Source organism: Scomber scombrus, chromosome 1 (genome assembly GCF_963691925.1).
Source record: "Scomber scombrus chromosome 1, fScoSco1.1, whole genome shotgun sequence".
Classification (NCBI taxonomy): domain Eukaryota; kingdom Metazoa; phylum Chordata; class Actinopteri; order Scombriformes; family Scombridae; genus Scomber; species Scomber scombrus.
Genome location: NC_084970.1, coordinates 28,058,635 through 28,080,608, shown reverse-complemented (window position 1 = coordinate 28,080,608; position 21,974 = coordinate 28,058,635). Strand labels below are relative to the sequence as shown.

At 38.5% G+C, this 21,974-nt stretch overlaps 2 protein-coding genes across 2 annotated transcripts; both read left to right on the top strand.

Annotated features, from left to right (window-relative positions):
* Nucleotides 1-769: 769 nt before the first annotated feature.
* Nucleotides 770-12,385, top strand: LOC133993685 (EGF-like repeat and discoidin I-like domain-containing protein 3). The gene is made up of 10 exons (XM_062432735.1): nt 770-848; nt 4,078-4,203; nt 4,295-4,426; nt 8,757-8,870; nt 9,401-9,582; nt 9,682-9,837; nt 9,984-10,128; nt 10,736-10,920; nt 11,040-11,195; nt 12,195-12,385. The coding sequence occupies exons 1-10, from the start codon at nt 770-772 to the stop codon at nt 12,336-12,338; spliced, it is 1,419 nt and encodes a 472-aa protein (XP_062288719.1). The 3' UTR covers nt 12,339-12,385.
* A 4,034-nt stretch (nt 12,386-16,419) lies between these two features.
* On the top strand, nt 16,420-19,520 carry LOC133993598 (hyaluronan and proteoglycan link protein 3-like). Its single transcript, XM_062432616.1, has 5 exons — nt 16,420-16,546; nt 16,702-16,924; nt 17,023-17,168; nt 18,070-18,372; nt 19,231-19,520. The coding sequence occupies exons 1-5, from the start codon at nt 16,420-16,422 to the stop codon at nt 19,518-19,520; spliced, it is 1,089 nt and encodes a 362-aa protein (XP_062288600.1).
* The last annotated feature ends 2,454 nt before the right edge of the window (nt 19,521-21,974 follow it).

Here is a 21,974-nt window from a genome sequence, read left to right as displayed (position 1 = left end):
TTTAAAACCAGCCTCTAGGGGTAGTGGTGCCTTCAAATGTTCCTCATGAAGCTTTAAATGAGACCAATCGATTATTGTGCATTCAAACTGAGAATAACAATAAACTGGACTGCTTCTTAGAGGGCAGGCTGTTTATTTATTTATTTATTTAGATCACCAAGCAGTTCTAGAGATTATTGTTCATCAGTTTTGTAACTGCTGTTGAAGATTTAATTTGCCAAGGTTAATTTGCTACTAAAATAAAATATGATTGTATGTTCACTAAAGGAAAAAAGAGAACAGTCATTGTAATAAGAGCAAGAAGAGCAAGTAAAACAGTTTAAAATTGATTTATTCTGTCTGTCAAAAAACATATAAAAGTAAATTTAAAAAAACTTTTTGAAAAACTTAAACTTTAAACCATCTCAGTTGTTTAAATTGCCATAAAGCCATTCATTATTAATTAATACATCCGTGTGTGTGTGTGTGTGTGTGTGTGTGTGTGTGTGTGTGTGTGTGTGTGTGTGTGTGTGTGTGTGTGTGTGTGTGTGTGTGTGTGTGTGTGTGTGTGTGTGTGTCGACCTGTCCCCGAGCTCTCCGCCCCCTCCATTACGTCACAAGTTGTTAACTCGGGTATTATCGGAAAATCCCTGCTCCTTCATTCATCACTTCGTCGTTGCTTCGTGTTCAGCTTGTGATTCTGACATTTCCGACTGCACTTTAAAGCAGCACCGGTTCGAGGCTCGGCAGCACCGGAGAGAACTAACGGAGCAAAGAGTGTAAAACAAACATGAAACGTCCTGGAAATGTAATACTGCCCGCATATTTAGCGACAGTCACTCTTCTGCTTTACCTGTCTTCAGTCAGAGGTAAGTCTTTGTTGTTGTGTTTAACCACAGACACGTATCAGAGCTTATTAATCACAATGATAAAACTTAAAGGAGTCCTGTGATCAAACTATTCTGTTGTTTAGTTTGTGCTGCTTCCATTTCTAAGACCATTACTCTTTCATTTATTACGATGCCACCCACAAGGGGACGTTGGCACAGAACTATGCCACCGAGCCTTATTTTCCATGCCATTTTCCTTCCTTTTCCCCATTACGATGGAACAAACCAAACCAGTCCATAGGCCTGCTCCTTTTACTGACTCAAATATCCTGTTATGTATTTGTGTGTCAGTGTCTCTAAGTGATGGGAAAAGTGGAGTATAATGAATGACCAAAGGGAAGACATCATGTGCAACAAGTTGGTCACACACATCCAAACATAGGCTAGATAAAAATATATATAATATAAATAAATAGATATGAATTATCATGTCATCAACAAGTTATTATAAACTTTGTAATTCGTATATTTTCCTTTATCTCAAGTCTCCTGTTTATTCTTTTCATAGTAGCATGAGTAGGCTCAGGAGATTTGAGACTACTCTGTTATTACATGTGAGACTCTGTTATTTTGTACACAGTGTTTATATTGTAAGAGACAGGTCTTACTTGCAGCAGTCATCGGTTCTTTTGTGTTTCCTCTTGCGTGTGTCGTTGGCAAAAATGAAATAAGATGATGCATCTCAAAGAGTTTATGCTGTAAACGATAGATCCGTTCATGTTATATTTGTGTACTGTATTTGTGTCCCAGCTTTCACCTTTGTGGTCACGCTAAAAGGTCGTACAGATGGAGAGGAAAATAACACCATGTGCTCTTGTCTGGATTCAACATGAACCAGCTGTCTCATCACCTAACTTTAGTTCAATTTGAGAAAGTGCTGCCAAGTGGGAGCACTTGACACCACATGAACTGCTCTGTGTGTGTAACACCTGGAGATAAAGAGTGTTTTGACTGTCTGACCTCTTATGTGGCTGCTGTTCTTATGCTGCCATCTTGTTTTGTGTACATGTAAAAAGAAAAAAAGAAACTTGATCCCAGAATTCTAATAACAGCATATGTAACAACAGTCTCTCTTCAGCTTTACCTGTCTGCATTGGTGCCCCTTTTTTTTTTTAAACCACACACACATAACAGAGCATATTAATCATATGTACATAGCTTGTCGGAGTCCACCAAAACTCATTCATTTATTATCATGTCATTCAAAAGGGGACTTTGGCACACAACTGTGCCAAAGTCCCATAGTCTTTTTTCCATGTCAGTTTACTTTCTTTTCCCATTACGATGGAGCAACCAAACCATGTCATAGCCTTACTCCTTTTCCTGAGGCTTAAAGATCCAGTTTTCCGTTTCCTACTGTTTGTTAAGGTCTCTTAGTGATTGGAAAAGTGGGGGCTATAATGAATGACCAAAACGGAAATGTGCAACAGGTTAGTCACACCCATTAAAATATAGATAATGTTGTAAGTTATCATCTTTAGCAGTATTTAACATGTCATCGTCAAAGTCATTATTTGTGAACTTTGGGATTTAATGTGACACTATGCTGTTATCACATGTGAGTAAAAGAAATGTTAAGTGTTTTCTCTTGCATTCGTGGTTGATGAAATGTAATAAGATGATGCATCTAAAAGAGTTTATGCTCTAAATAACCTATCTGTTCATGCCTTACTTGTGTGTACATGGCACTGTATTTGTGTCCCAGCTTTCACCTTTGTGGTCACGCTAAGAAGTTGTGCAGATGGAGAGGAAAATAACGCCATATGTGCTCTAGTCTGGAGTCAACATGAACCAGCTGTCTCATCACCTAACTTTAGTATGTCTTGAGAAAGCGCTGCCAACTAGGAGTACAACGATAAGTATAGTCTGTCTGAGCTGTATGTGGCTGCTGTTCGTATGCTGCCATGATGTTTTGTGTACACTCAGGATCTATTGCCCACCTGTCAGTTAGATGTGCTGCGTGTCCTGAGCCACTTGTGAGTCGCTGCACTGTCATGTTGTGTAACTGCTCATTCCTGAAAGGACTGAATGCTGCTGCTCAACCTGGCTAATCCTGCAATCTCTTAATCCTGCACATAAACACATTCTGTTGTCAAGTGTTGGCTGCATAAAGATTATGTTTAAGGTCTGTTTTCCCATTTTCATGGAGGCAGAATGATTTTAACTTATTACTATTTAAATCCTCAGTGATGCAGCTTTAAAAGTTTTGTTTTCACATCAAGTAACCCACATTAAAATCTATCATCACTGATGTCATTTAATCTGTTAATTGCTCCTCATAGTCAATTCCTTTGACTTTCAAAACATCTGTGCTCAGATTTGTTCTCATGCTAAAAGATGTTTGTCACTTAGGTAGCAAATCCAGTCTATCCACTTCAAAGAGGTTTGACAGCAGCTGTCAGACCTGTTCCAGTATAAAAACAGAGCTGGTGTGATGCCTAACAAGGACAACAGTGATTGTGATCAAATACTCAATAATGCATTCCCAAGCTACTGATTTTGGTGATAAGTCAACCTGAGGCTGCGGAGGGCATGAATAAGGACTGATGCATTGGATGAGTAAAGAAAAACACAATGATTTTGAGCTAAAGGTTTTTATGATTTTCACAGCTCCATTGTGACTCATAAATATGTGTCTTGCCACTCCCGCTGCAGGCCTCTGCCATCATTTGTTCTGTGACTCAGCAGCTGAAGCTGCAGAACGTCTGTTATAATAATCAGTCCGACCAGACACACTGGAAACAGAGAAAACTAAGCTGAACTACAGATACACCCAATGGTGGAAAGTAAATACGTTCATTTACTCAAGAAGTCTACATAAGTACAACTTTAAGGTACTTGTACTTAACTTGAGTATTTCCATTTGATTCCACTTTCCACTTCTACTCCTCTACATTTTGAAGGGAAACATTGTGCTTTGTACTCCACTACATTTATTTGACAGCTTTTTGTTTCACCAAAACCTTCTTTTACCAAAGATACTGATGTCCTACATTTCCCAGAATTACTTTTGGCAAGCTCCAGAGAATAAGAGGATGTTTGTTTAGTTTAGCTGTGATTTAACCCCTGTGAATTAAACCAATGACACAAAATGAGAGGTGCACCGGCAGCGGCTGTGTTATTGTGTTGTAGGGTGGAGTTTAAGAGTTTTCCTAGTTTCTTTTATGCCTTTCACTCCATGTTTTTCTCTCTCTCTCTTTCCCTAAAGGTGACTACTGTGAGGTGAATCATTGCCATAATGGAGGAACATGTGTGACGGGGGTTGGTGAGGATCCCTTCATCTGTATCTGTGCAGATGGATTCGGCGGAGACACCTGCAACCTGACAGAGACAGGTAGAAACTTTAGAAGGAAAATCAGGGTTAATTACACACTTAACTAAAAAATTAAACTCTTTTTTACCCTTTTCCATATTCCTTCTCATAGGACCTTGCAGTCCTAACCCCTGTAAGAACGATGGGTCTTGCGAGATCATCGCTCCGACCAGACGAGGAGACGTTTTCAACGAGTACTTCTGCAAGTGTCAGCCCGGCTTTGAGGGAGCTCACTGCCAGATCAGTAAGTAGGACCTCTGACTGTGAGCTGAGGCTGTGCACGCATACAAAAACGTATTTTATAAATCAATATATTAATTGTTTATTGCCATTGATACACACATAGGAGCAAAAAGTAAAGGTATATGAACAATCAAATCACAATTCATTCTTTAAATGCACTTAATTACTGTCAAAACATTATGCAAGGTTAAAATGAAGGAGCATTTATTCCTCCTCTTTATAAGATCCATTCATGTCACAAAAGTGATACATTTTCTTTAAATCTTTGTAGAGGACTTGATCGCATCTGTCTTCTCTTCTCTTCTCTTCTCTTCTCTTCTCTTCTCTTCTCTTCTCTTCTCTTCTCTTCTCTTCTCTTCTTTTAGTCTTTTCCAGGACAGTGCTGTCTGTCTTATATATTATTATATAGCACAAAGCATACAGTTGAAATAGTTCAAAACGTGAATGAGTTCATGTAAAAACATAAATATCAAGAGAAAAAAACAAAATAATAAAAACAATTCAGAATTCATGAATAGTGAAACAAAAATAGCTTAAAACTGTATTATCGAATGATCATATAAACAACAATTAAAAAGAAATTTGATGTAATCTGTTGCATTAGTAAAAGGTTTAATTGGAGAAGTAAAATATAAGTTATAAGCTGTTTTTTGAAAGAACTAATTAGGTTGCCTGTTTGATGTTTGCTGGTAGGCTGATCCACAGTTTAGGGATTTATGTTCCAGTCATATTGTAATAATATGAATGAAATACTTATTGACTGCTTAAGATTATTATTATTGACTCAGGACAAATTATGCAAAACATTCATAAAATCCTCGATTTCTACTTTCTTCAGTGCAATCTGTTAGATCATCTTGTCAGTTTTGTGTCAGCCTACATAGAAGCATCTAAATGTGGGGAAAGCAACGGCGAGAAGCAAGTAAAGACTGAACAAGGAGAGCAGTAGCAGAAAGCACCATCGCAAACAGTCTTCTATTAAAAGAAAACCCTAAACGATTCATTTCCCATAAACTAAATAGATACATTTGTCAGAACAAGTTGGTAGAATGTGTAACACGAACAGCAGCAGCCCCACCTTTAGATCATTTCTCTTTAACCCTTACATACTGTCCGAGTCGTATTTGATCCATTTTGACATTTGAAAGCAGTAAATACACCATAAATGACATCCTGTAAGCCTGAAATTTCATGAGTTTTCCTAAAGTGTTGATTGATGGTTTTAACGTCTATAATAAACATACCATTCAAACATGCTGTTGTTTGAATAGTGTCAAACCTAAAGAAAACACCCTTTCTGCTCTCTGAAACATTAAATCACAGGATAAATCACACATTTATCAATGACTGATCAAAAGATCTATGGATTTTGTGGTTCAAAATTTGGTATAGGGACTATAGGGTCAAAAATGGACCACACCAAGTAAGGGTTAAGTTTGAATGACTGAGGTTTTTCCATCCTGTCGTAGCATCAGCAGTTGAGTGGATGTGTAGTCAGCTCAGCAGTCTAATGAAAGGACCTCATTGAGTGGGTTCTGTGGTCACTCCGCTCGGCTAATTAGTAAAAGGCCACTCCAAGTCTCTTAGCATGCAGACGCCTACCACACAGGTTCAACACTGTTTTCCCTTTTCGTAGACTTAATCTTGACCAAATGAGCTGAACGATTTGATATTAGTGAATTCCATCATATCCTCTTAATGTAATGACTAAGTTTGCTGGTACAGTAATTATTTTAGAGGTCATTAGTGGAAGAATGAATGAAATACCAGCATTATTTTACAAGGGTGGTAAATGTCATTGTGAAAATCCTATGGAGTAAACATAGTATTTCTGAATCATAATCGACACTGGAATTTAAACAGCTTTAAGATTTAACGACTGTGTGTGTGTGTGTGTGTGTGTGTGTGTGTGTGTGTGTGTGTGTGTGTGTGTGTGTGTGTGTGTGTGTGTGTGTGTGTGTGTGTATGTGTGTGTGTGTGACTGCTCAGAGAAGCAAATTAAAAGGTGAAAATGGCAGAATTATAGTTTGAGAATAGCTCAGCCAGTGTAATGTTGACTGTCAGGGCTTTTATGCTCTCCTATTACTAAGGAGGTATTTGTTATGAATGTGCAGCTCACCCTCCCAAAGCCCACAGCCTGACCACCAATTGTAGTGTTTGTGCAGTCTGGTAGTCTACTCCCAAACACTTTCTAATTTTGATCCAGTCAGACGTCATAGGCTGAACTGATGAAGAGGTGCAGGAATGGGGTTAAACCTATTCAGGAAATTCACAGACACTCACACATACAGACTTAAATTCATAATTAAAATTAATAATGTGTTAATAATTAAATAGTATTTCTGAGCTAAACAACTTTCCTTTTCTTCATGTTTTATTGGCATAATCTCAATCATGTTTCCAAAGCATGTGAAAATTAGGTTAACAGGATGCAATCACAGCACAGACAGGATTTAAAGAGCGAATCAGAACGGCTATTTCACAGCCCTTCTCTTGGTAGGATCACTTGTTTCTCTGTGTTGTTAACTGTGTTTATGCTGGCGTTGTCACATACAGGCATTTGTTTTCTAAGTTGTGACCAATCCTCTTAGTGTTAACAGGAATGAGAATTAAACAGACCCATGTGGGCATTACGTCAATCTGTCATCTGCTTTAGACGTGAAGTCCCGTAGAGTCTCTTTAGGTTGAGCGAGACAGGTAGAATAAGGCAATAATTCAGTGTTATTTCATGATGTTTAAATTATATAATGGCACAGATATATGATTATGGTGTGGCAGTTCATGTCAATAAACACATATTAGGGTTAAAAGTCTGACTTAAAAGAAGTAAATAGTTTCAAGATTTAGTAAAAAATAAAAAAATTAAAAGATTAGGATAGATAGAGGAGGCGGTCTGGACTGTGGTCTGAACAGGTTGAGTCTGAGGTGCTAATGTGCGCTAATGCGTGCCTGCCAAGCCAAAAAGTCCAGAGCAGCCACACTGATTTAGATGGTGGAGTAACGTCTGACCTGATGTGACCGCAGCACGCAGTCGAGGACAGTGTCAGTGCATAGGTTAGAGTTATGGAACTTTTTATAAACATACATTAAGATCCAATCAAAACCACAATTTTCCTGCAAGAATTACTGTTTTTGACCAAATCACAATAGACACTGTGGCACTGTATAAAGACAATCCAGATTCTGCAGACGTGCAGTCACCAGGTGTGATTAAATGGAACAAAAGAAACTCAAAGGATGAGTCCAAATCCCTCATTCACTCATTTACTGCTCCCTATTTAATAGACACTCAGTAGTTAAGCCAACAATGAGCAGTGAACTGAGATTTCAAACACATATGAATCATCATCATTTTCCGTCATCACCAACAGGAGTGAACTCGTACCACTGTTAGTTTTCCAATTTTAAAATGCAACAAAATGCACTGAAGGATTAATAGAAACAAGTAGTTTACATGCCATGTACCCTACCTTTTTTGTTCCACTGTGGGAACTTTTTAGGGCACATTCTAAGACACATTAAATGCCGGGCAGTAAATAATGTGCACCATATAGCAGATAGAGAGTTATTTCAGACATCAAGAACATCAGTAGAGTATTGGTCATTTGTTATGCTCTGTGGTTGGTTTATTATTCGGTCTAAGGTCTGAATAGCACTCATCATTTCACCACCCATTATTAAAGTATTATGGTGAGTGCATTTTACTGTTGTGAGCTCATCTCACTGCTGTAGATAGTTTACAGAGTAAGTGTGCCACCCTGTGGAGATCACAGAGCATTACATGATCAGTGCTCAGAAGGAATACAGGAAGTAACCAGGTGGTTACTGTGAAGAAGTCTTGTCTATCTGTAAAATGGGATCTCTATGAGAAGAAGGCAGAGCTGGAAATCCTCAAATATGACATCTATTTGCTAATCAGTGCACCTGAAATAGAACATGTTTGTTCTTTACTGACATCAGAGCTCTCTGTCCTTCTTCATGAGACAATAATCAAGTGTAATCTTTCACCTTTAACCTGCTGTGCCCTCTGAACTGGTTGCCAAGTGTGTCCCGTCTCCTCATTGCTTCCCTCGGGGGCATTTCTGTCATCACATGAGACTTAAGAGAAACTTCATGTCACCATCTGTATGTCGGAGGACAGTGAGGCTATTATGTCCCTCCACCTGCTTCAAAACCCCTCTGTTCTCTGTCTGAATCACTTGTGGACAGGTGTTCACCATATCCTAAACTATTAACTTTTTGTGATCGTTGTGTGTCACTGAATATTTCACAAATTCTGGACTAAAATCAATTTTAAGGTGTTGAAAATAATACAATGTCCTTATTTTCAGATGAGAATGACTGTGCCAACCAGCCTTGTAAGAATGGAGGGATGTGTAGAGATCTTGATGGAGACTACACCTGCCAGTGCCCCTCACCTTATGTTGGGAAGCAGTGCCAGCTACGTACGTATGCACTGACTTGAATGAGCTTTAATTTTATTTACTTTGTTGTTCAGATGGTTGCCAATCTAATGTTTACACGCAAACCTCCTCAAATATGTATAACAACATCATATAAAGATATAAATATAACATAAAAGAATGTGTTTCTAAAATTGGCCAATTCAAGACTGTGTGTCTATTAAATATAATAACTAGTGCAAAGAGTAACACAATATCCTGTCAATATTTTACTGATATTTACTAAAGCATAAGTAAAAGTCTTGGTGTATACATCTACTAAAATAAAAAAGCAAATAATTAAATACTGACTCAATTCAGTGTTACTGATTTAGAGAATCTTACAATATTTAATATAACATAAACATACAACATAAAATAAACAATGTTAATGTTTTGGCCTAAAAATTTTGCTTATAGTTTCAGTTTGCAAGAGAAATAGAAAGAGGTAGAAGTACAATTAGGAACAATCAAGGAGAAAATGTAACTACTTGCGTCCCCCCTTGGTAATATTTTAACATCTCGTGTCCCAGGTTGTATTTCTCTGCTGGGGATGGAGGGAGGAGCAATCGTGGAGTCCCAGATTTCTGCTTCTTCTGTGCACTACGGCGTTCTGGGTCTTCAGCGGTGGGGTCCAGAGCTGGCTCGGCTCAACAACCAAGGCATCGTCAACGCCTGGACGTCCGCCATTCATGACAGGAACCCTTGGATCGAGGTGAGAGAAGTCAGACTGAACACATTCATAAAAAACCATGAGGTGACCAATGAGAGCTGTGAGGCTGATTCACACTCGACCTCTCGTTGTTGACACCAGATCAACATGCAGAAGAAGATGCGTCTGACAGGAATCATCACTCAGGGTGCCAGTCGCATGGGCACGGCGGAGTATGTCAAGGCCTTCAAAGTGGCAAGCAGCTTTGATGGAAACACTTATACCACATACAGAGTGGAAGGCCAACGGAGAGACAAGGTTAGACCTCATCTTGTATTAATATTGGTTACATGTCATGTTTTTAATTGCATTGGCAGCTTTTATACAATGTTACAAAGTAAATTCTACAAAAGTTTCTTCTCCTTCCGCTGACTTGCCTCATACTGTTTGGCTTTGTGCTGCAGGTGTTTGTGGGCAACACAGATAACGACAGCACAAAGACAAATCTTTTCGATCCTCCTATTGTGGCCCAGTACATCCGTATCATCCCTGTGGTTTGCCGCCGGGCCTGTACTCTGCGCATGGAGATGGTGGGCTGTGGACTCAATGGTAAACACTCAGAAAACACCCGGTTAAAAGCACTATGCGAGTTCAGAAATTTGTCAACTTGCAACTGTAGATAAAGACGCACATGTGATATTAATGAAAAAAGGGTAGATGATTTGAGGTCCAGTTAAAACAAATATGTCTAAAACCCCAAAGAGGGGAGAAGTGAGGGAAGACTCTTTTGTTTAACTTTCCCTCTGTCTCTTGTTTTATTGTGTTGACTTCTTGCTGCGGTTACACTGACAAGTAAAATGACAAAGATTTTATTTCAGCTGTGTAACATCCAGCCGTGGTTAGACCACAGAGAAAATTTGTCTTATTTGAACATAAAAGAGAAATATGTAGACACACTACACATGTAGCTCTATGTTGCATGCATTCTTCTACTTTTTGTGCGCTTTTTTCTTTTACTTCCTTTCTGGCACATTTGGTGGTGAGTTTCTGAACGTCCTGATTTTTTTCAAATGGTGGATAAAGTTGATTTGCCTTTTCTTTGGGTGTATTCATTGGTGTTTCCCCCTCTCTCTTCCTATCTCTTTGTTTTTCTGTTCCTCTTTCTTTCCATCTCCTCTTTTTTTAAAATTATTCACAGTTTATTCAAACACGGCAGGTTGCTCAGAGCCTCTGGGTATGAAGTCTCGCCTCATCTCAGACGGGCAAGTTTCAGCCTCCAGCTCTTACCGAACATGGGGCATTGATACTTTCACATGGCACCCTCAGTTCGCCCGACTGGATAAGCAGGGAAAGACCAACGCCTGGTCTCCTGCCCATAACAACCGCTCAGAGTGGATCCAGGTAAGAGCGGTAAACTGTTATAATTGGTGCAGCGTTGGAAGTTCAGCAGCGCCCTCACACTGTTTATGTGACTTTGAAAGCTGCCAAGTGTTTTAAGGTATACCTGTTTTCTTCACCAGGTCGATCTAGAGAAGACGAAGCGCCTCACAGGCATCATCACTCAGGGCGCCAAGGACTTTGGGGTGGTGCAGTTTGTGGCAGTGTTTAAAGTTGCTTACAGTAACGATGGCGAGTCTTGGAGTACTGTGAAGGACGAGAATACCAGCAATGATAAGGTCAGACATATGTTGATGTGTAAAATGTCTTTTCTCTTGATTATTATACATACTGTATATATCATTTATATAAACTCTCTCCCAGTTTGTAAAACCATACAGTAGAGTCAAAAGTCAGAGACCACTTTCCCATGGGAAAGTTATGACTATCAACCTGTCAGCACTTCGGTTTATTCCTTTCCCTTTATAAACTGATATTTATAATATGATATTTTTCCCTTACTGGAGCAGTGAAAGACTTGTTCTCCTCAGCATTGACCCTTTCTTTGAGAGAACCAGTAAATATTTAAATCCTGTCCTTTTTTAGAGAATTTGAGCTGCTCTTCATACAGTGGCTAGACCCAGATGAACAAATAAAACTGTAAAGCAACCTTTGATGTTTTTATTAAGCAGAGAGCTGACAGGCTAATGACATAATGAGGCTGCCCGAGGCTTTGTCTGAGTACTCTTAACGTTTGGGTGGGGCTTAGAGGATCTGGGTTGTAAATAGAGCTGCAACAATTTGTTGATTAACTATCAGTTCATCCTTTTAGTAATTTATCTGGCAAAAATGCCTCATTTTTGATGATTGTGGGATCATAAATGTGAGAATTAAGTGTTTTCCTAGATTTTCATTATAGTGAACAGAATATTTTTGAATTTTGGACTTGGACAAAACAAGACATTTAATGACGTTGCCTTGTGCTACAGGATATTTTGATTGACATTTGTGGCAATCAAAATATCATTGAGACATTTGGTGGATGTATTGACCCAAAGAATCAGGAAAATGTGCAGGTCTAGTAAAGTTGAGCCCAGTAGAAATTAGAGCCTCACATCATTATGTTAGTGTCAAGCTTGTTAACCATGCAGAACCATCAGCCTCCTTCCTTATCACCTGTTACTTCTTATAATCGAATTTCCTTTTTAAATAAACTGCACAACATTGAAGACAAAATACATGATACATAGTAATTGCTCATAAAAAAATTTTCATTCTTAATTTTATTTTATATGCAGCTTTTCCAAGGCAACATGGACAACAACGCTCATAAGAAGAATGTATTTGAGCCACCGTTCTACGCCCGATACATCCGAGTCGTCCCCTGGGAGTGGCACGAGCGCATCACTCTACGCATGGAGCTGCTGGGCTGCGATGACTAAAAAAGTTGTAAGTCACCATCAATCAGTGCCCCCTCCTCATCCAACATCTCCATCTCCTCAGACGACAGCGGAGAACGTGTCCCGCAGAGGAGCGTCTGTTTGTTTCTCTGGATGGATAAACATCGTGCTGGCTGAATATCTGGGACTGTAACACTTATAGCACTTTCTAAATAGTGATTTTTTTATGTTCATGTTAATAAAATTGTTTGATATTGCTCACAGAATTTTAAATTTGCATAGATTTGCTCCTTCTAAGAGTTAATGTTGATTTTGACTTGGTAATAACGCTTTTTGTCTCTTCAGTTGTACTCCAATCTAAAGGCAAAATTGCCAGTTTTAACTATTTTTCCGTCCTGCCTTTGAAATGACACTACCCTGCTATTTCTTAGTAGTTTTAATGGTCTGCTGAGGACAGATAACAAGCATCATGAATTTCATTAAACCCATTGTCCAACTTGTCTGGCACAAACTAGAATAATAAAGCAGGGCCTGTGCAATATGTATTTTAAGATGTGAGAAGGAAAAAAAAGCCCAGTGTAGAAAAAAATAATTTGCACTCCAGTACACTGCTCTGTCTTAAACTGGATCAAACAAAGGAATGACAAACTGTAGGGTTTACTGCATGATGTTTTATTATATTTCATGTGACATCAGTGTTTTTTTTTTACACATTTTAACTGGATTTTCCATTTCATTATTAGACATGATTTCATTTTAATTTAATAGTTTTTACAAAAAATGTGAAATAAGTAGAAAAAAAATGTAGAAAATAAAAATGGTTTACAATTGTTTTTGTATGCATTGTTGGTCTTGAACTGAGATCATTAATTAAAATGTTAAAAGAAATCTTTGCATTTGTTTCTTTTCAATCACGAAACACAGGACCTGTTTTGCCATGCACAGAGTCTGAGAATTTATACAGTCCGTCACCATTTACATAATAGTTTTATTACCACTGCTTGACAGGGTTTCATTTGGTCAGACAATGTCCATGTCAGAGTGGGTGTTGGTGGTCGTTTTCCTGCATGTATAGACTGGTCAGAGAGGCCACATACAGGGGACTGGATGTATGACTGGGGACACAAAGGGAGCCACATGAAGGACAAGAGCATGCTCATCAAAAAGTTTTTTGGGGAGAGAATCATTGCAGTGTTCAGATGCAGTTATGGTCTAAAAAGTAGACGTTCCTATGTAACAAAATGTCCAAATATGATATGAAAGGAAAGTACAGTAAGACACTTTTATTTGCATAAAAGGAACAAACTTAAACATTTTGCAGAACAGGTTCTGCTTTGCTGTCTTCAATGTTTCCTTGACGATGCAAACACTAACTCAGTCCCAGACGCTCAGAGATGTTCTGAGTCTCCTCCATGCTGGACTACTGGTCTTTGGCCTGCTGTTTAAGAGAGTAATTACACCCTTTTAGCCCCTCATCTTCCTGCTAAGCTCACAGTCCTGGTATGTTTGGCCCCTGGCAACAGCTTTCATCTTCATGAAATGAATGTGGTGGAGGATGGAGCATCTCTGACACATCTGTCACCGCTGTGCATGTGTATACCTTTACTGTATGAGAATGTGTATTTCATGTGTGTTTTCCAAGACATAGCAGGGCTCCCAATAAAACATCACAGTGATTCCAAGAAAGCGCAGTCGCCAGCTGGAGAGATGTGGGGACCCTCGTCAACTAACATCTGCTTTCACAGTGTTAAGGAGCAATGCAAAGGATGCAAGATCACAAGATATTCCTCCACAAACAGCTGGACAAGATGAGCATATGTGTTATGGCTGGGCCTTCATTGATTTGAAAAAAAGAAAGCAGTGATTCTGTAAATGATGTTTGTGGGGACAGGACCAAAACAACTTCACCGAATGTTACTGTAATACATGAATTCACCCAGTGCACAAACTGTCACTTTTGATCACTTTAACATAATAATCACATTGACACAAATATATTTGGGTTCATTTTAACCCTAAAGCAGATTTAGCATTGGTATGTATTTTATTCATTGGGAAATAGACTGAGTGTAATTTTTGGTTTTGGTTTTACATCCATATGGACAAAAGTCTTCCCTGTGTAAAATTGTTTGGATTTTAAATCGTTTAAAAAAAAAATGTGTTAGTTTTGCAGAAAATACTGACTTCAAACATGAACATTGATAGGAACACATTTATTTATTATGTATTTGTTTTGTTTTCACAAATGTACACTTCACTGTCCATGATTTGACAAAAAAAGCAATTCTTTTTCATTATTTCATTTGCTTAAATACTCGCCCTATACATTTAAAAGACGTGTGAATGAAATTGGTGGACTTCATGTTTGGCATCCCTGTCCTCTTTGCACTCACTGGCTGCAGAAACACACACACACAGGTAGGTTCAGTCCACTCAGGCTGAGCTGTTGGCAGCAGAGCAGCTCTTCAGCTCAACCTTAGACTCCACGTATCATTAACTATTTTAGTGTTAAATATCTGGTGTAAGGTTGTTTTTGTTTTTAGTTTTTTAATTAACGACTAAGAGAAAAATACTCAGATACTTTTTTTTTTTTGCTTTCTTTAATGATATTAGATCAACACTGTGAACATCAGAAGTTGTGCGTCATTTTGGAGAGACACACATCTTTTTCTTCAGTTTTTCCTTCCAGAGGGATTTAAAACTATCAAAGCAGAACTGTTGTTCGGTGAGTGAAGAACGACAAATATTAATGAAGTGCTTTATTATGCTCTTGGATATTGTTTCACGTTCACCTTTAAATTTAGAAGAAGTTTTTGAATTTTTATTTCATGTTTTTTGTTCTCACGTATGTCCAGGTGTTATAGGTCCCTAACACCGAGGAAACGGGTTTCACAGGTAGATGTAGCATATATCTAAATGCAGATCAAGGTAAGGACGCAAATAAATCGGATGGGGAAATTATGTTCTGTATGTAGGTACAGCCCGTCTGTATTATAGTAAGGCATCTGTCGAAAATACATTTATGTATATTATCTTTTAAATGTGCACTTTGAAGTAGCTGTTTTTGGCCGCAGTGAAATGAACCTACTTCCCATGACTTACAGGTTTAAAGCACAGCTAAGATTTGTTTAAATGGAAACATGACGTTTTATAGTAAATAGACGAAGCTCACCAACATGGTATCATACTGGCCTCTACTGGCACTGTACTGTCACTACACCCCGTGTTACTGAAAAATGACAATAGATTGTGTGTTAGTTTTTTTTCCTGAAACACAAACAATGATTATTGAATCACTATCTCTGAAAGTATTAACAATTGCCAATGCATTTACCAAATGTGCCAAACTTAATACACATTGCTTTACACTCAATTTGCATTTTATGAACTTACTTCTATCAGACCTGTAAACATTGGTCTCTACATTGCTGTACTATTTCTCCAATTGTATTTCCTCATTGACACGTGAAAACACTTTTAGTTTGCGATGTTATAACACACTTCTAGCAAAACTGTAAACATTGATCTCTACAAAACTGTTATGCCAATTTTCTTTCCTCATTGAAACGTGAAAACACTTTTGGATAATGAATTCACTTACAAATCAGAGCTTGAGCACTATAAGTAAGTCACAGATAAACATTTGGTTTAGAAAACAATGGAGGCCAGTATTAGACAGAGATTAGGACGGGTGACAACAAGCGGATGACAGAGAGGACAATGACAAGGAAGTGAAGAAGTGAGAGGAGGATGAAGAGGTGATGTAAGATGGGGGAGAGGAAGGGAAGTCAGGAACACAATGATGAACAACTGATGAAATCAGAGTGATTGAAGGTGACCCTCGTCGACCATAGGATGACAACACATTCGGATACCTGCGTGTATGTGTGTTTAAGCCCTGCACACAGAAAAAGCATGTTGAGTTTTGTCAAAATAGCCTGTAGTTGCAAAGACTGTGCCTAAGTAATCAGCAAAAAAATGGTAACTGCAAACACGTACAGAGTAACAGTAATTATTCCACTGTGTGTTTCTGGGAGCACAGAGCTAATTAGATGTCTCTCCACAGGTTTGAGGGTTGAACAGACACCAAACAGGATCAGGATTTGCCATTCCAGTCAGGATCATGGTTTGTTGCATCCAGGCTCTGCTAATGTTGGGAGTTCAGCTGGCTCTCACAGACTGGGCCCTAGCTGTCCCCAGTACCCCGACCCGCTTCTTCTACCATGACTACCTCAACGGAAAAGGCAAAAGTAGGCACATTATAAGCAAAATTTATTTTAAATTATTATAGATGTTTATATTAGGAGATGCATTTAAATCTGCTTACGGTCAAACTTTTAATATAAAGGTCAGAGGTCATATTTCCAAACTCCATTCTCAGATGTAATGTCTGCATTTCCTCTAGTTAATTTCAACGGTGAGAAACTCCACGTGGACTCTGCTCAGCCATCTGTTTTTGCAGTCAGAGGGGGTAATGCCACTCTGCCATGCAGGTTTTGGTATGAGCCTGAGCTTAACTCTTCAAGAGAGGTCCGGGTCAAGTGGTCCTGGTACCCTGTTGTTGGAGAACATGAGACAGATGTGCTGGTGGCTATTGGGTCCCGCAGTCGAAGCTTTGGAGACTTCAGGTTGTTGGAAAGATCAATTAGTATTTAATTGATGATCCCTTTATAACCTTTTCCTTATAGTGTGTCTGTTGGTTTGTTGTTTGTCATCTGTTGATCAGAGGTCGAGTTCAGCTCAGGCAGGACTTCCCAGGAGACGCTACACTCATGATGACTGAACTCCAGCTGAACGATTCAGGACGTTACGTCTGTGAGTTGGTGGACGGACTGGAGGACAAGAGCACGTCGGTCAAGCTCGAGTTAAGAGGTACTTCAATCTAAAATGTTACACTTTTACTAGACTTAATGCGAGTTCCTTCAACTAAATGTGTTGCTTTATACTGACTGCTTACACTCAATCTCACTCTCAATGGTCTATTCCTTTCTTCTGTAACAAGGATTTAATAATTTCTCACGACATTAGATCAGATTTCATATTCTGATAAGTCTCGTTGTAACTGGCAGGATGAGACATTTTAAATCATTTGAAAAGTAATAGATCTTTTAGTTGCAGTAACTGTAGTTAAAGTAAGATAACCTGTATTGTCCCTCAAGGGAACTTTGTCTTGGTCCATGAGAGCACTGCTTACATCAGTCATGAGAAACACCATCAACGACGCAAAATCTAAACAAAAGCCATCAGACAAACATATAGTGAAAAAAACCAGATCATACAAAGATAACAAGATAATAGATGTACTAAATAAATAAATAAAATACATAGACATACACACACATTCTGGCAGCAGACAGATATTACACATACAATTATGGTGACAATCATGGCAATTATAATTATGGCAATGATTTAAATATCCATATGATACATGCATATCTATGTCTTGGTGCTATCTAGAAGTCTCTAAAAGGGGTTAGGATGAATGATGGTTTGAGGCAGTTATTTGCACTGTGGGACTCTGTAATGTCTGCCTGAGGAAGGAGAAATAGTTATAATAGCTTAATAATATAAGCAATTTTAACAGTAAAGTAAGTATTAATAGCAGAGGATGCAAAGATACTACCAGTGGTATTAGTAATAATATTATTAGAGTACATATTTTAAAGGTAATCAAAACGCTGCAGACTTTTACTGTGCAAACCCACATAAAATGAAGACGTTCATCTTTCGATTACAAAATAACAGCTGTCTGATTCATTCCACTACCCAGGTGTGGTGTTTCCCTACCAGCACCCTCGTGGACGTTACCACCTGAGCTTCCTGGGTGCCCAGCAGGCCTGTGAGGAGCAGGACTCTACACTGGCCACCTTCACTCAGCTCTTCCAGTCCTGGAAAGAAGGCCTGCACTGGTGCAACGCAGGCTGGTTGGCTGATGGGACAGTCCAGTACCCCATCACCCGGCCCAGAATGCCCTGTGGAGGACATGGCCTCGCTCCAGGGGTCCGGAGCTACGGTAGACGAGAGCTGCACCTTCATCGCTTCGATGTCTTCTGTTTCTCCTCCGCACTGCCAGGTGAAGTGATCTTTGAGAATTTAATGTGGAGTGAGACCAACAACATGTTATGGAAGGAAAAGCACAGGTGTTACTAACAACCTCAGCTCTCTGCCATCATGCATGCACAATGCCATGTCCCTGAAACCAAAATAGCTAAATGGAATTCATTTTAATAGCACACATGCTTTTCCCCTGTGACCTGTCCAAATGCCTTCCCTGGAAAAGGCCTATTAAATATCCACTACTTGAAAAAGTGCCACCCTCATTTTTGTCTTCATCAACGCATTACTATTATATTCCAATGATAAAGTAGCCTACCACCTTGCTGTAAAGCTATCTTTGCCAAAAGGCACATTTTTGTATCTCTGTCTCTGTTTCCTTCCTTAAGAAGGTGCTGTCACTGGATATTATGTGCAATATACATACAGTAAAGCCAAAAATAAAGCCTCATTAAATCTACATTGACCTCTATGCTCAAAGTGTTATTGTATTGCTGTGTTAAGTAACAATAAATCGAATGAAGGAAATTAAAGCAGTAATTCACACATATTCCTTCATCTTACAATGACTCAGAGCCAAATTATAACATGCTGACTATGGGTTATGTTTTGTCCATTTTTCAAGAGTTTTTTTTACTCATTATCTTAATCAATCAAAAATAATAATAGAAATAATAATAGAAATATTTTTACCCTAACATCATACATTTATTTTGGTTTGTGTACATTGACAGTTCAACAGTTTAAAGTAAATCAACACCTATTCCATGAGTCTTTTCAACTAGTCAAATTGTGTACATTCTAATGGAGGATGTGAATCTACATTTAACCTGCAGAAACATCTCTAAATAAAGCAATAACTGTGTTTCCTCTAAAGGAAAGGTGTACTATCTTCAGCCCTATGACAAGATGAACTTGACAGAGGCTCGGCAGGCCTGTGTGGAGAACGGAGCAGAGATTGCCAAAGTTGGACAGCTCTTTTCTGCCTGGAAATTCTCGGGGCTGGATCACTGCGATGCTGGCTGGCTGGTTGACGGAAGCGTTCGGTATCCTATCACCAGACCAAGAAGAAACTGCGGTCCATCTGAGCCGGGGGTGCGCAGCTTTGGCTTTCCACCTCCCCAGCACAAGCATGGCGTCTACTGCTACAAGGCAGAAGATGAATGAACTTTCAGAAGATCACAATTCTTCTGTGGGCTTAAAAATGTAAAGTTTACACTGATTTCTTGAAAATATGTATCCTCATCAGCAAGCGCCTTTATTAATAACGTGTAACCCCCAGATTTATTATTATAACCACATCTCATTATAACTTTCTATTAGTTCAATCTTTCTGTGAATTTAAAGCATCATGTTAATGTGAGGCTGTCTCATTTATGAGAAGTACTTGAGCATCAAATTCTGAAAAAGCTCGTAAATGGACCTTGAAATTATTATGTCAGTAACATTTGTACTTTTAATTTGTTTTATTATGTATCTCAGTTTATTTCCACATTGAGGTAGGCGTTGGTTTGTGGATATTTACATTACTGGAAAAATAAGCTATTTTATGTATCAAATACATTTCCTATTCATTAAAATCCATGTACACACACACACACACACACACACACACACACACACACACACACACACACACACACACACACACACTTAAACATGTGATCTTAACCAAAAATTCTCATAGGTGTACGTGTTAAACTCTGATTTAAGGTGAGCATAGAAAAACGTCCTCCTTCAGCAGATGCATGTGAAAACAGCCTTTTAGCATCTAACTCTGCACATAGCCTACATAACTCTGCAGGAAATGAAAAATGCAAAGCAACCCTAATATATTAAGTGTTAACAAAAAGCAGCTTCCTTTTCTTTATGAAAAGACTGGTATCAGAAATGCCTGCCACTGCCAACTGTTCAGATCAATTAATAAAACATTTTTAAAAAGCAACAAAAAAAAAAAAAAACACACACACACACACGCACACAAAACAAACATGTGACTTAAGATCAAATATGATGGGAGAAGTGGGCCGCTGTCCCTTTTCATTTATGTAAAACAGGGCTGCAATGATTAGTTGATTAATCAATCAGTTGCCCACTGTTGAATTAATTACCAAATACTTTTACAATCGATTCATTGTTCATTTTTAAGAAGAAAATTCTCTGATTCAAGCTGCTCAAATTTGAATATTTTCTGGTCTCTTTAGTTTTTTATGACTGTAAAGGTTGCATCCTGGGTTTGGGAATGTTCTTAGTCTTTCAACAGCTATTAGTCAGCAAGCTTTACTAAAATAATTATATATAAAATAATAATATTTTGGCCTCTTCTTCTTCTTCTTCTTCTTCTTCTTCTTCTTCTTCTTCTTCTTCTTCTTCTTCTTCTTCTCCTTCTTGTGTATTTATGGTAGGCTAGATGCTTTGCAGCACATTGCTGCCTCTCACAGGTCGGTATTATGTATTGTAATCCTCTTGTGGTGGATTCAAGTATGGTGGCTTTCACAATCTTTCACTGGTTCTTGGTGGAATTAAGATGCTCCTTATTGAGACTGTCCGTATGTTATAATGTGGTAGGGTGAAAAAAGTAAAGTGGGACAATATTTGCAATTGGCGCTTGAGCATAATATATATATTTATTTTATTACAGGACTTAGACCCCTAAATAACTTTTGGTTTTGCACTTTTAATGTGCTTAAATATTTCACCAGTTTAAGAGTGTATATGACTCCCCCACATTAGTAAAAACCAGCTGTACCAGACTACATTTTCTTAAGTGGGACAGGGAAAAATTGACTGAAATAAAAACAAATAGGCTATGAAACATGTTTTAAACATAATACAGTATGTTTTGATGCATGGATATGTCATAAACACAATCTGATAACAATTGGCAGCATTGCTTCATTTATAATAAATGTATATAATTAACAGAAAGAAGATTGCCCCACCCAAATCTATGGAATCACATGTGTGTAGTCAAGGGATTTTAATCACCCCAGATTTAATTTGACAGCAGCCCTTTCATTAGCATTTGTTAGAAAAATATATGGATGCATTTGAGCTCAGATGTCCCACTTTTGGCAGTGTCACACATCACAATAATTCACCCTATATAACTGTGCTCTTTGTTCTTCACAAGAAGATGTTTAACAGTTTATTGTTTTCTGCAGTTTCCACGCTTGCCTATCTTCACTCTGTCTCATGTCAATCTACAGTGTCCTAGTCTTAGTCTGGTCATAATGAAAATGTGCTTTCTCTTGTTACCTAGATAACAATGCTCTGTCTTTACAGTATTATAGATATCATAAATCCTCATTCAGATACACTCAGATAATTGTTTCTCTTTGGTGCCCTTTTAGCTGCCATATGTGCTGCCTCATTCCCTTCTACCCCAACATGGGCTGGCACCCAAATAAAAAACCCACTGAGCCTCCGGCCTGTTCAATTTTATCCAACAGAACCAACAACTCCACCACAAGGTCCGGTCAGGCCCCTGACTTGTTTTCTTCCATTAAAATCGAGGCTTAGACTGTGCATATGATGGCCCTATTCGGCATGACCTCCTCTACCCACTCTAGTGCCCATATTATAGCTTTTAGTTCTGTTGTATATACTGTAACTCCCTCT